Genomic DNA, 17808 nt, shown 5'->3' with positions numbered 1-17808 from the left:
CTTGAGAATTTATACAGAAATTATGCATTTGGTCTCCTTGTACAGGAAAACAGAATTGATTATATGAAAAGATGTGTCAGGGAAATGTTGTGCAACTTTTGGCTATTGCTCAGATACGAAGTGATCTAATCTAACATAGGGCTTCGTTCTAAAAGATGGTTTCTTGTTTTGGGTTTGAAAACAAAATGTGCAACTGTTTTTGCAAAGGCAAAATCTTACAAACAGAGTGATTCTGTTTTATTTATCAATTAATTCTTTCAGTATTTTAATCAGGCATAAACAAAACTAATAAAACTTTATCAGTTTTCTTAGTTTTTTTTTTTATGTCTGATTAAAATCTTGAATTTGTTGTTGCAAATGGTTAGAACATATTCACAAACTATTTATTTATTTTCTTTCTTTTTTGCTGTCATTGTTGTACAGCAATGTGACCACGGGACAGCAAGGAACAGGAGTAGACATATCCTCCGACTCCCAGCCTCGGAAAACTCTGCCTGTCCAGAGTTGGTTCAGTCAGAGCCTTGCGTCCTCAACAGCACCTGCTTCACCTACCAGTACAGAGTCTCAGGTAGGACGATCTGCACAGCCGGTCCGACCTGCAAGTGGATGACGCCAGACTGTTGTTTATGTCAAGTGGGGATGTTTTAAATTAAACAAATGTGAAGCAAGACTTGTGTGTTTGACCAAGTTTGCCTGCCTCAAGCAAGGTTAAGAAAAGTAGAGATTCCCCTAATAAAAATGTGTGTTTTTAGCTGCTTGGCAGAGGTTAGTGTTCACAATGTTGCCTGATGAAACAGAAAATGATTCTGCAAGCAATGGCATACAACCTGGTCTGACATTGAGACTAATGTACAGGTATGTTTCTATGTGTGGGCATGCGTGTGTGTGAACTGCAGACTGGAGTACATGCCAGCTGAGTGAAAATGCCGTCTGTGGTCAGGGTTCACGGCTGCGTCTCCTGGACTGTATTCGCAGTGACGGCAATATCGTGGAGCTGCAGAAGTGCGAGCAGGTAATCAGTGCATAAAGTGGCACCGTGACACAGATGTATTGTGCTGTGGCACTAATTCTTCTTTGTCATGAGGGAAATATCTCACAGGCTAAAGAGAAGGTGCCGCCTCTTTTCACTTCTAAATAAATCATCATTCATCTCAGACAGCTGTTTTATTAACTTTTGCTTTATGGGATCTTATATTAGTGCAGTGATGCCTTTATGTCTCTTGCCCTCAGTGTCTGAGAAAAAGCACATTGTTACAGATATACAGTCATTGTGTAAATATCTTTTGACTATGGTGGATATAGAGATTTAATAATGTTAAGAGTCTAATGTACACATGTGGTGCAGCAATGAATACAGTGCAAATGTTGTTACTATGGCTGAAAAAAATAATAACACAACAATTTCTGTTTAAAGCCAAAAATGGATTGGATTTACAGTTTATTATTTTCTTACACTGTATATTTAGAAATCTTAACCAATACAGATGGGAATGAGTGATCGAGAAGTGATTTGCACCAAATTACAGAGAGATCCATAACAGGAACAATGGAATAGTGTACTTCAAAATTACATCGTTTGGAGAGTTTTTGAAGTATGAAGTATTGATTGATGCTACATTGCTCCAATTCCTCTTCTATTCCCATTGGCTCGTACATTATTGAAAGCCAAGTTGACCAATTTGTTTTAGTCAAAATGTTGTATCTAATCTTGTAACACCTTAATGTTCCACCAAGCAGTTTGCCCGGATGCCAAACACAACTAAATTTTATTTCCTTGATTTAATCGTGAACAGGTAAATGGAGGTCTTGAAGTTGCTGCAAGTCACTGTAAATTCAGTAGCAGTAGTAGCTGCAGCATTTCTCACACGTGCGTTGCAAACTGGATGTCAGTCTTGTCCTACAACATGCAGTTAACTTCTGGTATGTACAGAATCATATTACAATGAGCGAAGGGAGCTTTATTGGGATGAAGGCTGTGATACTGTCACCAATGTGTTTCATATAATGTTGATTGAGTTGAATGTGATTGTCTCTAATAAAAAAATCAAAAAATGTACAATTATAGCTCAGTAACATTTGAAAGCAACGTTAATAGTAGAATTGTTCAATTGCTGCATCTCCACTGTCCTGAAAGGAACTGCTGCCTATTTAATATATGGAAATGTAGGCGCTCCCTCTTTCTTGTTGGTGCAAATAATTGGCTAGCCCTTCTCACAGCTCTGCTCTTGTTGTCTACAGTTTGGTCTGACCAACAGGTGGAGGCTGTCAGAGAGCTGTGTGGTTGACTGTCCTGTCAGCTGCATACTCTCCGACTGGTCGCCATGGACGGAATGCTCGCGCACCTGTGGTAGCCAAGGTAAACAGTATTTGCAAGCAAACTTGCCAACCCGGTGAACAGACACGCATTTGACCACATGTGCAGCACCTCATTATTCTGTCTGCTCAGGCTTTCACGAAGATGTTCAATAGTGCATGAATACATTTACATGCATTAAAATATTTACGAGTATGTGTAAGCCAAAGCCTTATTATACAGGGAAACAGTGTGCTGAGTTTTTTTTTTTTTCAATAATGTATATATTAATATAATCACTTCATTATCATTCTGTATGAAGTTTAGGTTTGTTTGTTTGTTTTTTTAACACAGGCAACTTTATGAGGTTACATTTTAAGAATGGCCGGTTCATTTAAACTAACACAGCTCACCTTTTCCAGATGTCATAAACGATTCAGTGTTCCTGAATAAAACATATTCTCGACCGCTACATGATTTCAAAAATGCAATTAGTAATCAGCAACCTGTGGCATGCAAAGCATCACTTTGAGAAAGTCAGGTTATAACCTCATGCAGCATACAAAAGTTAATGAAGTTAACCTGAATGCATACATTGTTTCTTCGGCCTCCCAAAGCCCAACTCCCAAACAGAAAGCTTTTTATCGTGTTAATTAGAGAGACTCAACAGTATCTTCTTAAGTTCATCAATTTTAATTTGTTGTTGGCTGTCTGGTTCTTCACAGTTAACCCCTCATTCCAATACGCTTGCACTTATACACGCTTTTAGCTGGGGATTTAAACTCAAGACTCTGTCTCTCCCTCTCTCTGTGTGTGTCTCTGTCGCTGTGACTCTGTTTCTGCCACTCTCTGAGTTCATTCGTACACATTGTGAAACACATCTGTCAGCCCTGATGAGGGATTTGCATTGTATCTGTGTCAGACGGTGCAAGAATCTTGTTTTGTCAGGATGCCAGGGGAGCATTAATGTTTTGGGTTTGATTATTGAGATGGCACAGCTGAACGTCCTTTTGCTGTGTCTGCCTGGGGCCCACAGAGCTCAGCATCTCCCCTGGTGTAACAGGCACACACAAAATTTCTGTCTTAACTTAACAGAAGGCCATGCCTTCAGTGAGCCTCAGGGGAGGCAGACATTAAGCTGCTCTACAAAATACCAAATCTGCTATGTGGCCACTTCTTTTTACTGCTGCCATTTACCAAACATTTCCTGTCACACATTATTAATGGTTCACTTGAACCAAGCAAACTGTTCAGATCTAACAGGAAACTGTTAGATCTGAACATAAAGTGGCACGATGACACAGAGGTATTGTGCTGTGGTACTGATTCTTCTTTGTCATGAGGGAAATATCTCACGGGCTAAAGAGAAGGTGCCGCCTCTTTTCACCTCTAAATAAATCATCATTCATCTCAGCCAGCTGTTTTATTAACTTTTGCTTTATGGGATCTTATATTTGTGCAGGGATGCCTTTATGTCTCTTGCCCCGATCCACATATACATTAGTGTATGAATCACACAGTGTTTTTGTCTTTTATTCACAGTTTCTATCCTTCAGCAGTTTCTCCTGTTAGCTCTGCCCAGTAGCTCGGCAACATATCAGTAGCAGAAAGAGTATTCAGCTTGAACATATAGCTTGCAGACTGCAAATGTACTTGAGTCTCCTCTGGTATATTGTTCTTCATAACGGTGTGTTGGCCTTGATGTTCTGCAGGTCTGTCTGTGCGCACGCGGAGAATTCTGCAGGAGGCTCATGAGGAGGGTCGTCCCTGTCCTAACCAGCTCACCCAGACCAAACCATGTCCCATAAAGCCTTGCTATATATGGCTGCTGAGTGACTGGTCCTCATGCACTGTAGAGGTAAGACCGAGTTTTTACCTCAATGTGATGTCATCATGTATTTACCAAGGGTCCCACTTTCACCTAAGCTAAAAAAAAAACCTTGGTTTCTGGTTTTGTTAACCATCAGCCTTTTTTGTTTAATTGTTTGCCATTAATCATTTTCTCAGCATCTCATGTTTTCAAATACGTGCAGCTTGGAATGACATCCCACTGAAATGCCACTTTTCTAAAAGGGATCCTGTGGAGTTTTTGACCACTAGCTGCGCTATGGAGCAATTTTTATGAGTGGGTTCTCGTAGTCACTTGTGCGTGCACACACACAAGCATGTGAGTGACCCGATACATTTTCCCGCCCAAGGTTACACGGACAAGACCTATAGGTGGAAGTATCTCACCAAGAAATGCAGCAAAGGCCCGACGCAAGATGACGCAAGTTTCAAAATTATCAAAAAATCAGCTTTGCATATGTTTTATGAGGAAAGAAATGCATTCAACATGTTTTTTAGACCTTAAATATGCACACAATGCGTTTTTTGCATATTGTGTAAATGATGTTGTACAGACAAGTGTTTTAACCCACAGAACTGTATTTTAAGTTATTAAGAGGTTTTGAAGACAAATATGTGGGTGATATTTTTATAGCATTAGCTATAGCGTTAGCATTACTCAGTTTTTTTAAATTTGTATTTTTAATCCAGCTTTGTTTACATCCATGTTAACTAGCCTGCAGTCCTCTTCTTCTCTGCCTTTGTTGGCGCATTGCAGCATATCTTGGCAGGTTACAGTCACATGCTGATCAGTGGAATAGTGTGACACATTTGGTAGGACTCTGTATTGCATCACCTGCACACTTGTGCATGTGTATCCTCGTGCGTATGCACGAGATAAACAAAATGGGGACTTGTAGAAAAACAGCTCCATAGCAACGGTCAAAAACTCTACAGGGAACCATTAAATTATAAAGTATCTTAGATATTACATGTAATATATTTGTGGACCAGTTGTTAGTAATTCTAATTCATAAAGGAACATCACCCAACCCTAATCAGTTTCAGTTTTTTTTTATCTCATTGTTTTGAGTCACTAGTCTGTACGGTCAGCATTCTTTTTACAAAATGCTCGTAATAGCAAATAGGAATTTCTTCTTTCCTAAGCTATAGCGACGAAACACCTGTTGGTTACTCTTAACAAGTTCATATATGTGTGTGCATTTGTGCAGGGTGCAGAGTGTGGTGAGGGGCTTCGGAAAAGGAACCTGTCCTGTGTGGTCCACTGGGGCGACTGGCCTGAGTCTCCTCCTCAGCCAGTAGAGGAGGAACTTTGTGGAGACAAACTTATGCAGCAGATTCAACAGGAGATGGAGCAGCCCTGCTTTGTCCCCTGCCCAGGTAAAACCGCACTCAAATATACTTCATTTTCAACTGTATTGTCAGCAAGTATATGAGGGGTTTTTATTGATGGAATTGCATTATAGTTTTGTAATCGGCTCAAATTGAGCAAAACTACACAATTGCATGAATTATTAATTACTGTGGTCATTTCAGATTTGCGATACCAATAATTATTTGGCCTGAGTCACTTATTTTATAATCGATAATCTTGTTTTTGAACACCAACTCATTTGCTGGAGTCTGCCAATACACTGTCCCCTCTCCCAATTGGTTGACATTTTAAGCTGCTTAATAATTATTGCAAAATCAATTAAAACTCATAGATTAACTAATGACCCTTTTAGCTCTACATTATCTGGTGGGACAAGTCCAGTAATGACCAGGAAAAAAAAGACACAATGTCCAATCTGATAAACAAAAGTTCATCTTTTTCATTAATGCAGTACCTAAAAGCATGGAAAAGTCAGTACTAAGTACCTAAAACAGATTTTATGATCAATTACATGACAACACTATTGATTTTTACACTACATTGAGTAACACCCCAGGAGTAAATGAAGCATGAAAAGTCATCCTAGCTGCAACGATTAACTGATCACACTGCTGAGAGCAATCACTCTGCCTATCACAGCCAAGCAATTAACAGCTACAGTAGAGGAATTCTGCATGGGGAAAGCTTGCAATGATTTTCCACTGGCAACAATTCAAAATTAGATTGAAAATAGTTTAAAGTAGGAACAGCTTTGATTACATTTATTGTTTATTTATTGCTATTGCTAAAGCAGTATAAGATCAAAAACAAATGTTGTTATTGTTACATTACTGGGTTTAGCCTAACTTCTCAATTTTGCATCACAATGACAAGGTCATTTAGAATGGTGACCTTTTACGGTGATGGCAACGCATCATTTTACAGGACCAGATGAGAGCAGCAAAGGTATCCAAAGGTAAAAGACTGAGGCTACGTAAAAACAATGCATTGCCTGTGTTGCTGGGTTATCCCTCTATCAACTAAAACCGCCACAAATGTCACAAACCGCATCAGTTTAACAAAACTTTATTTGTGTTTACCAGCTTTATTTCAGTGTACCAGTGAGATCCATTGCCCTCTAGAAAAACAAATCAAGTTTACTTGAAGCTCTTGGGTGGAATCTAAAGAGAAACCCAGTCCATCATCTTAAAAATTAGGAGACTTGCCTTCTATGCCATCAAATAGGTATTTTTGTATTTTTAGAAGTAGATATTTAACTAGCCAATGACAATCCCCCCCTAGGCTGTATGTTATAGGCTTAGCGAAAAACACTAAACACGGAAACATTCTGAAATATTATTCCTATTGATACTTAAAATATATAATATCTGCTACAGTGACTTCTATTTCTCTGTCATCAGCATTGTATTTATGTCTCATGACTGTATCTAACTTTATCTTTGTTTTGGTTTCTCATTCATATAGAAACACATTCTGCCGTAGCTTCTAAAGAGTAAATAGGTCAGAGGTGCATCACTACATTTCAATCTCTGACAAATCCCATCACTAAACTGCATCATTTAAGATCACCGGTCAATAATTACTAAGTAAATCAGATGCTTATTACACACCTAGCACATAAAAGTTGAGCGACATTGCAGGTTCATGTGCTTAAATCTGTCCAGCAGTGCATACTGATCTACTATACAGCTGCAGTCATTGCTGGCAATAGAACAGGTCTAGATCAGCCTGTTTCCTTTGCAATTTAAACAGTGGTACTGAATTCACTGTTGCCACTTTGCAGATCACATCAAACCACATACACGCTGTTTTCTGTGATGGATAATGATAAAAGAGCACCTGTGCTGGCAGAGTGCTGCCTGTAGCTGTAACTTGGCTAGAAAATAAAGGTAAGAAATAAAAATACAGGTTCAACTTAGCACTGCCTGTGTGCTGTACTGTATCTCAGCAGTGGAAATGGTGGGGTAGTGAAAACTCAGTAAACAATGAAAAAGACTTACTGTCACTTTCTCTGTGATATTTTACTTTCCTCCTCCAATGAAGTGGACAATGAACAATGTATTGCCAAATTCATTTTGGTGAAGAAATTTACATAAAGCATTAACATGGTTTTTAACTGTAACACTGCAATGGTCAACCTTATCATTATAAAAAAATCACCATAGCAACAAGAACCCAGCAGATAATAGTTGACTGACATCCTGTAATACCAATTTGTGTTTTTTTTTCTTTTCTTTCATCCCTTTTGAGGCCACAGTGTGAATATAGCATTGCTGTAAGTGAGGGAGCTGCTGGCCAGCTGATAGCTATGACACACTTCACTTGTCACTGTCAGGCTCTCCACCTTGAAAATCTATAATGAATCTTTATTGTCCTTAGGCACAAGCCAGCCACACAAGTATCTTATCGTAGACTATATCTGAATTTTTGTCCTTTTTAAAAAAGAAACACAATCATTTTTGTCTGATAAAAAGACTACTCAGATCTCCCTTGGTATGGCTCTTGCCATGTGAGGCTGCTGTAAGCTCTCACTATGAGGAGGGACCATCTTGCAGTGCTTGCTTTTGCTCATCTGTCTCCAGCTCTCCTCTGATTCTTGCCCTGATTCATTACTCAAACCGCCTTTGCTGTGAGCCTTGGCTCAGCATCAGGAGTGTTTGATGGCCAGAGCAGATGTGTGTGTATTTGTGTTGTGTGTTCATGTGTCTGTCGGTGTCAAGGTGGCAGGCGCAGTGCAGGGGCCAGGGGAGGGGTTGTCGACATGTATGTGATGTATATTATGTGTGTATGTGTGCTGCTGTTTGCCTTACACCGCAGCTTTGGTCACAGCGTGTTTCCACAGCCATAGCAGCATGAGGGAAGCTGATAGAGAGGATCCGTATGAAGATGAAAGATAATGAGATGCGTGAATCCACAGACAGTCACTAATGGGCATTCAGGGAAGAGAGTCAGAGGGTTGTTCTGGCTGAGGAGCTGTGGGAGCAGGTGATATTATCACTACAAGATGACCCAATCAAGGATTATATAATGGATTTTAATGTTTGACCTTCAATGGAGCAAGTGTCGATGTGTTATTTGTAGACTGACAGAGTACATGAACAACCTTTATCCTCTGAAAACATTTCCCCAAACCAAATGAATTTTGCCTCTCCTACGAGACACATTTAGGTATTGAGTGTTGACTTTACAGCTGGGCTTTGCATTATAGCTTATATTGTATAATTTATAACTCTGGTTAGTCTATTACTTCTGAATACCCACTGGGCTGTCTGAGTAATTTGTTTGTGCATTTGGTAGCTACATTATCAGCTGCAGATGTGTGCTGAAGTTGTTTTCTATCTCTTTTTTAGATGTTCTAGGAGCTAGCAGGGGAGCCAATAAAATGATCTCTGAAATACTGTTGGCAAGCTGAATGTAGAACACCTTCAAGTAGCCTATCTAGAAGGAAAGTTTCAGTGTTATTCACCAAGTTTGTGCCTTTCAGTGATGTTTTCTTGTCTTTTTTGCCCCTAGGAGACTGCCATTTGACTGAGTGGTCATCTTGGAGCTCTTGCCAGCTGACCTGCCTGGAGGGGCGGAGCTTTGAGACCATCGGTCGCCAAGCCCGCTCCAGAGCTGTGATCATTCAGGTCATGGAGAACCAGGGCAGCTGCCCACGTCAAATCTTTGAGACCCAGCCTTGTAAAGGTACTGAGGAAACCCACCTATATACATTTCAGCTCTTAACCTAATTAAAGCAGCTACTACCGATGCGTCACATGACTACTTATATCTAAAAAGGGCCCCAAACCCAGTTAGTTTACTACTTTGTAGTTCCCCTCCACTCTACAGAGCTTTATAGCATATTTCAGCTCATTGTTTTTCAACCTGCAACTTTACTGCTCTAGTTCCTTCTCAAAACCTTCAAAGCAGAAAGAAAAAATTTGCCCAAATCTGCTGAATGTAGTGGAGCATTTAGACAACTAAAGAACCAGATTTCTCTCAGGAAGTAGTGGAGACCAAAAGTAGAGCTAAAAGGAGAGTGAATAATAATGGACTATCATTCATCAAGTGGTTGGAAACATGACACCAAATGAATGCTAATGTTGCTCCATAACTGCTAGATGTGTTAATAAATGATTTGTTTGCTAGGCTGATAATATTTTTAGTGTTGTGTTAACAGCTTGTTTCCACTGCCCCTTAGCTGACATAAAGAAAAAAAAAAGTCAGTTTTTTATGGTTTAACGAGCAGTGCAGCCAGGTGCGAACCCCAACCACTGGAGGTCAGCAAGAACTAGGTGTGTTAAATTGATCTTTATTCTCTCTATAAATGGACAAAAAATTACGGGACTAGCTCAACATAATGTGAATATCAAGTAGTTTCTCATTGTGCTTCAGTCCCACCGCATCTAGTGTTCTTTTGAACACTGGATATCTAAGAACAAAGGCCTCTGATCTTATCACTATGATATTATTTTATTACTGTATTATTATTATAATAATACTGTTGCTACATCATATATTTATTATCCCGATAATATCAACTCTGTGTCTTCTTCCGTCGCTCCCCAACACATGCTGTATTCTGTACTCCGCACACTAACCTGTCCAGGACCACTAACTACACACACACATTACCCACACATACCCTACTTAATCTAATCTAATCTCCACTCCCTGACTGTTATCATATCATCACATACATCATTTTAACTGCTTTATGTTATTGTCTGTATATTTGTCCATTACGTCTATCCGATTCATCTACTATGTCATCGTATATATTTTTTTTTTTTTCATGTTCTATTTAAAAAAAAGACTGTAATCCTCAAAATGGATCAATGGAATGGAAATTGTGTTCTGATAAATGTTTATTAGCCTTTAGATCTGCTCATGAGGGCCACAGAAACATTTCTATTTAATCCTGCTGTCCTTGAAACTACACTCCAGTATTTATCAGCATGTATAACAACTACCTTGGAAAATCTTGAGAGTAGTGTTTGCACCACGACTGAACAACCACTGTGGCGGTTTAATGATGGTAATGGAAAAGTCAGCATTGAAACTGAGTTACAGCAGGGTAAGTGCTTAAAAATGATAAATACGATGAAAAGATTATCATTAAAGGATCAGTATTTGAACCATCAAGAGGTAACTCAGTGGCAAGAAAAACTATGTGACCCCCCTGAAATGACCTGGTTTTCTGCATTAAGTGGTGTTAAGATGCTGTCTGATCTTCATCAAGTCACAAGTATAGAAAATCTGTTTAAGCTTATAACACACAAAAAATTATAATTTTTTGTGCCTTTATTGAACACACCCATTAAACATTCCCAGTGCAGGTAGAAAAAGTATGTGAAACCTAGATTTAAGAACAGGTCGAACCTCCTTTGGCAGCAATAACCTCAAATAAGAGCTTCCAGTAGCTGTGGAGCAGAGCTGCACAAGGTTGATGAGAAATGTTGGACTATTCTTCCTTATAGAGTTGCTTCAACTCAGCCATATTCTTCGGATGCCTGGTGCGAACAGCTCTCTTGAGGTCATTCCACAACATCTCTACTGGGTTAAGGTCTGGGCTCTGTCTGGGCCACTCCAACAGTTTGATTTTCTTTGTTTGAAGTTATTCTGTAGTAGATGTACCTCTGTGTTTTGGGTCATCGCCCTGCTGCATCACCCAACTTCCACTGAACTTCAGCTGGCAGACAGCCACCCTCACAGTATCCTGTTAGATACCTTGTTAAACCTGGGAATTCGTTTTTCCCGCAGTGATGGCAAACTGTCCAGGCCCAGAGGCAGCAAAGCAGCCGTAATCAAGATCCTAAGTCCACTGTAGTTCACTGTTGGGATGTTTTCCTGTTGGTATACAGTGAACTGAACTTTTTACACCATAACATACTTTTGCTCCAACCTACACTGAATGTTTGAATGACGTAGTCAATATGAACAAGATCAATATGATGATTTGTGTGTTATTAGTTTAATTAGATTGTGCTTGTTCATAATTGTAACTTACATGAAAATCTGACCATATTGTAAGAAATGCAGATATTTCCATAGGGCTCACTTACTTTTTCTTACCACTATAATTACTACTTGATGCACCGGATTACTGGCTCTCCCCAGGGAGATACAGTATGTGTCTTACAGAGGGGGACTATGTATTTATCCCTCCTGAATCTATACCACAGAGTTAACATTTTGCTTAATTATCATAAGTTTCTTAACTTTTCCATTGTTTCATATTGTACGTTGTGGATTGCTGTACCCGTATAGCTCCATATAATCAACCATCCACCACCTCTTGCCCACTCTCACTTCCCTTATTAATTACATGCTTTACATCTTGCATGTAAAATGGTAACTGTTAGGAACTTGGCATTATTTTAGTACAGCACACCTGTGTAGCGTACGTGTCTAATGTTGAACTTTGAACTATATTTCAAAATTCCTTTCCTACCGTGTTTTGTTCTATTTGTGATTTTGCCATAAAGTCCAGCACTTCATATACAACCAGATTTTCTTTAATGCGTGAAATCAGACTCAAGTGTCTTTGACTGATCCTCTCTGCAAATCAGTCTTCCCCTAGGAAAATAAGAGCGTTCCATTTAAAACAATAAGAGGAGTCTTTCATTCATCCCCAACCAATTTCTGCCATTTCATTATCTCAGAAGATGCCTTTGTGTCATAGCACACTGCTTGAGTGGAAAAGAGGCTCTTTTCCTCTCACTACAAACATATAATACATCTTATCTTATAAGATGAAATAGCAGGGCAGCAGAAGAATTGGTGGTTAATGTCCATGGGAGCCTGATGACAGAGCTGGATGCCGAATAAAAACTGCTAATGAGTATCGTCCCTGCCTCTCTGCCATTTATACAGAAGGAAAATGCCACAGTTACCAGTGGAGGACAGGAGGATGGAGCAACAATGAGAGAGTAGTGTGGTGTCAGCGCTCAGATGGTGTAAATGTCACAGGTGAGTTGTTGCAGTGTCTTCTGGCCACTCTAGATGTGTCATGCTGGACATTCATGGGAACACACACTGACCCACATGCTTATATAAATATGAATATCTGTGTACTGTACTGTATATCTGGCTTAGTGCAGACTGCAGCTGAAAGTGTCCCAGTTCTGCTTTTGTTCCCCGGCACTGAACTAATTCAGTACGAACAGCAAAAAGCTCCGCAGAGTCTCATTTTTCATATCAGTCTGGATCACATGGATATGTGCTACAATATCACATTATTTGATCGCTTGAATTTGTAAGTGTTGCCATGACAGTAAGTGAATCTTCTCTCAGCTGTCACACAGGTAATTTTTGCAGAGGTAGCGGTGGCAGCTGGTTTAAAAATAAATTTGGAACAGATCCTCCTCTTTGGTTCAGGAAATAACTGAAACATGAGTGGGGTGGATACAAAAACAGGAATGTGCTGCAATAGATCCTATCAATTACATTTCCCCCTCTAAATAATTGTGATGGCATCAATTCAGGATTGTGCATGAGGGCCTGCAGTGTGAACATATTTAATGTACTTTCTATCTCTTACACACTTATTTAATTATGCACAGGCACTAACAAACAAAGAGTAATTTTAGCAGAGCATTCTGGTTGAATTTAACACCTTGTTTGAGCGGCCCATTCTGTGCAGTCTCCATTGATTTCTCCTTTCCCTCTTAACATAAGTAATCAATAAGCCAGACACTGAGCTGGGAGGCTTTCAATCCATATAAATATAATCATGCATTTGTATTTGTGGGAAGTAAAGCAGGCGTAGAGAAAAAGAACAAAGGTAATAGTGCTGTGGGAACAAAAGCTTTAGGCGAGCTTGATGTGCTGTAAATAGTGGGTGAATGTGATCTTATCGCTGTAAGGAAGTGTTTCTGACAAATACGAGCCCAGAAGGAATAACCTCCCTCTGCACAGACGGAAAGAGCCCAAGGCATTATTCTTTGATATTTTGACATGCAATTTTCCATGTTGGAATTAAAATGTTCACAGATTGATTAGGGGCCGTGATAGTCAACTGAGGCCATTAATCAGGTGTGACAGTACATTCATTTAGTGATCAGTGGGTAAAGGAACAGAATTAGGACCTGTTGTCTTTCTCCAGGGGGGTGTTTCCCACAGAAAAGGCCAACCACGGTCAGACACTGCCATCCTCCGTGCACTAAGCCCTTCTCACACTGCACACCGGTAAGATCATTGTACTTTGATCAGGCAGCTGTGATCGCCATAATTCTCACTGTGTTTTTGCTTTTTCCTGCTGCTCCCACATGGCAGGTAGGGAGTTAAATGGATTTTGACAGATGGCATTTTTAATAGTCAAGAACAGGCCATTAAAGGAAAATCACAATAATACCAGTGAATACGGGCTCTGTGTCAGATTGAGACTAAGCCTAGATGGGGGGGGGGGGGGCAACTGCACACAGACGGCAATGAAAATAAGGAATAATAGTCTAAGCTTGAAGTTTTACTGCCCCTTAGAGTACCCCTCAGGTAACTGCACAAAACAATGAAGCACTGGTGCTTTTAAGAAGCAGTATTTAAAAATTAATTGTTGTGGGGTTTTTTTTTAATTTAACAGCATTTTAGAAGTTTAAGGTAGAAAATAATCAAATGTATAACCCACAATGTTTAAAAGCTCATTCTTATCAATCTCCAAATTTGGTGTTGGCATAACCCCAGTTTAATGTCAGGGTTGGAATGGATCACCTTCAGCATGCTGTAGCAACAGGAAAGTAACAATTACAGTTGTCTTGTGTTAGCTATAAATTACGTCCCCCCCCATGCAGAGCGGAGTGTGTGGGTGTGAGAAGGGTTACACTGAAGTGATGACCACACACGGTTTCTTGGACTACTGCACCAGAACCCCAGGGGTGGACAACAACAAGAAAGCTGATGTGAAAACTAACTCTGGAAGATTAAAACCCAGGCCATCTCAAGCCCAGGATCTCTTCAGCGAGTGGACCTTGCGACCCGTTGGCCCAGGTACTGAAATGGAAATCATCTTTACGGCTCAACCAGCGTGCCTGAGATCATTCCTGCCTTTGAACCTGTCTTTGTAGCTCTAGGATCACTAGACCATTCTAGGTCAATGTTTTCACTGGTTTTATCATTATATGCTGTTGAGAAAAAAAAGAGAAAAGAAAAAAAAATCCACAGACCATAAAACCACCAAGAAATTCTAGTCACTCTTCTACAGTATGTTTGAAAAGAGAATGGACCTGCTTCTTTTTCACATTTTTTTCTTTAAATGTGAAAAAAATACTTTTAAAGATGAAGACATTTAAAACTTTCTATTAAAACTGCTTTTGGCTTGCACAGATGGAAGAGTAAAGCTGTGGGTTTACGCCGTGACTGCTGTTGGATTCATCTTAATACTCTTCATTATTGCAATATCATTCCTGGTCTGGTATGTACTATATTACTCACTTCAGAGATTACTCACTATACACAATTTAAAGAACAAAAGCTCCATTGTAGGTCACACACACTGTAGATGAGAGCAGACTGAACACTGAGAAAAGCAGAGAAGCGAAGCAAATTCCTAACCATCAGCTTTCCTTGAACAGAACCCTGTCAAGTATGAGTTATATTCCGCACAGTATTTTGTCTGCTGTGTGCTGCTGCTATCTGATTGCAGCAGAACACAATTCTTTGTAAAAACTGAAATCAAGTTGGGCTGCCCTGTGCTACTAAGTCAGATACACTGTCAGCTTTTCTTTCTTGTCTGTTATTTTTTTTTGTTTCAGTAAACCATCCAAAGCCACTAAGACATCTCCTCCACCGCAGAAGCCATTGACCCTGGCGTACGATGGTGACATGGATATGTAACCAGGCTGCTATACCTCACACGCCCGGCCTCGGACAGACTCCTGACTGTGTTGAGATTGTTAGCAAGCACGTCCGTCACATACTACTGATTACTGATCTGTTTGAGCTGGGTGACTTTCTGCTGTAATGTCAACTGTATTGCAAAAATGGAGCAAATGGACAAATAGTGTAGCTCACATGTGATTTGCTGCTGATGGGCGATATAGCCCAGAATTTTGGCTACAGCCGTCTTTCCTCTAAGAAGAAGAGGAAGCAGAGCTGATCAAGATGAAAATGGGACAGAAATGTCTCTAGACATATGAAATAAAAGGACCTCTAGTTTCTTTTTTTAATGGCTTGCAACACGAACACATAGTTGAAGCACTGTTTGCAATGCACAAAACATGAAGACTCCTAAAAAGCAAAGACGAAGTGAATCCAAAGGTGTTGACCTTGGAGTTCAGAGGGGCCCGCTGGTTAACTGTCTGGTATTTGTGTCGTGAGGGAGACAAAATATCTTGAGTCAGCAGTCACTCATGACATTCAAAGGACTATGGAACATTGACATCTGACCTTATCTCATCAGTGCTGGATCTTTGTAAAAGAAAATGTCACAAGCCCTTTGGGAAAACAAACAGCCTTTTTTTGAATTTCTGAGAATAAACAAGATGCTTTATGCACTATGTTAGTGCTGATTCACTTTTTTTGGTTTTCCTTTCAATTGACTTTTCTAGTGTTTTAATTGTAATGCAAGTTGTTGCTGTCGGATTGTGTTTTGTTGATGATGCCATATGTTGTGTATATGTGGAAACCAAAAGCAGGCTTGCCTTGAGTTAAATGATTCAGTGATGCCCTAATTTCTCCTCCCTGATGCTCATAAGAAAGTCGGTCACTGAGGATTAAATTAAGGAACAATGTCAGAATTGTGTAATTTCTAATAAAACAAATGCCTGTTTCGAAGACAAATGCAGTGCAGAATTATCAGAGAACAATATAGCCAGACCTTTAATCCAAATTATCAAATACCAGCATGATAATGATCATACCTCATACACACTTCACTTTCATCAAAGGCAAAACAAAACAGCACTGATCACCAAAACAAATACAAGAATAAAAAGGAAGAATTATCCACTGGATATAAAATTGTTTTCATTAGAGTAAAATGTGCTTTATTTCTTTCTCAATAATGTCATACTTTAATCATTTTCTTTTTACACCACTTATGTCATAAATTATATCTCAATACAAGGTTGGCTGACAGAGAGCAAGGCGACAGACTAGTTCTTGACAGTTTGGAGTTCTTTTCTTCCTGTTTTTTTTTTTAAATTAATTTAATTGCACCAAAACATGAAAGATAGCAAATACCCAATATTTGTGGGCACATATTAATTCAGTAGGCTATTTCTTATTTCTTTTTATCTGGCTCATGCACAAAAGTAAAGTATTTAGCCCAAAAATTTTCTTACAGATTTCCACTTACAGTACAAGGCATACTTGATTTTTATTGCCATCTGAAATCACCTTGGTGGATCGTAAATTCTTACCTTTAATATCATTTAGACATGGATCCTCCTGTGCACCATTCGTAATACCCAGTGGAGAATTAAGTTCCTAATACTTGGTGGTTTTGGCAATGACCAGAGTTTACATTGTTGCTCTGCCTCCACAAACTGAAGATTTGGTCTTGTGTTATCTGACCTCCTTCTGAATGTATTTTACCTGAAACTCTATAATCTTAATGGCTGTGCAAATATGGTTGTTACATGCTGTAACAAATGCATTTCAACAGCTGATTGTATGTAGGCATGCTTGATCCATTTTTGGCATAAAGTTGCTCCAAGTGGCCTTGCAAAGATCCTGTTTTACAAGTTGCCAAACATTTTGAAGTATTTTCTTTTAAGCAGTGTTTCTAATATTTGACCACTGAAGGGACATATGGTAAATGTTAGGTCAATGTACAACCAAATTGTGAAATGTTTTAAATTTTTAGATAAAACAACCAACTAATTAAGATATTATTTGGTCACATTTACATTATAAAACAAAGAACCACCTCTGACCTGATAAGAGTACTCTATTGGGTTATGTCCCAGAAAAGTGTGTTCATTCATTGTTTACAGTACCATGCTATTTGTGTTACTATTGTGTGTACATGGAGAGCTGGACAAAAATGCAAATAAATTGTGAAACAATGTGAAAATAAAACACTGTATACTTTCCTCTTTGTTGCGCATCCTCAGAGTTCAAACTGAGTGAAATGTTTTTCAGAGATGCTCTGGTCCTGCTGTGATCTTCATCGGCTCCTTGACTCTCGAGTCCTGATAAAGTGTAATTACTGATACCGGCTCTGAGGCAGAGCCCAGAATAGATAAGCAGCTGATAAGAAGCATCTTGCCCTCCAGTCAGATTCCCAGTCTGATAGTCCCAGGATGCTTGCAGGTTGTGAAGGAAACAGTGTTTAAATCTTTTGTCTCATCTAATTCATTTATTTCAAGCT

At 39.3% G+C, this 17808-nt stretch overlaps 1 protein-coding gene across 1 annotated transcript in view; it reads left to right on the top strand.

Moving 5' to 3' along the window:
* thsd7ba (thrombospondin, type I, domain containing 7Ba) overlaps positions 1-17464 on the top strand; it is a 167720-nt gene extending 150256 nt beyond the window's left edge. Inside the window, exons 19-29 of the mRNA XM_040149288.1 lie at positions 424-568; positions 897-1012; positions 2239-2356; positions 4006-4151; positions 5353-5521; positions 9030-9203; positions 12375-12470; positions 13606-13688; positions 14288-14483; positions 14820-14907; positions 15248-17464. Of these exons, the coding sequence (XP_040005222.1) occupies positions 424-568; positions 897-1012; positions 2239-2356; positions 4006-4151; positions 5353-5521; positions 9030-9203; positions 12375-12470; positions 13606-13688; positions 14288-14483; positions 14820-14907; positions 15248-15329 (1413 nt within the window). The 3' untranslated portion in view covers positions 15330-17464. The remainder of the gene's footprint in view (positions 1-423; positions 569-896; positions 1013-2238; positions 2357-4005; positions 4152-5352; positions 5522-9029; positions 9204-12374; positions 12471-13605; positions 13689-14287; positions 14484-14819; positions 14908-15247) is intronic.
* The last annotated feature ends 344 nt before the right edge of the window (positions 17465-17808 follow it).

This window comes from Xiphias gladius, chromosome 16, assembly GCF_016859285.1.
Source record: "Xiphias gladius isolate SHS-SW01 ecotype Sanya breed wild chromosome 16, ASM1685928v1, whole genome shotgun sequence".
NCBI lineage: Eukaryota > Metazoa > Chordata > Actinopteri > Istiophoriformes > Xiphiidae > Xiphias > Xiphias gladius.
This window is presented reverse-complemented; position numbering and strand designations above follow the sequence as displayed.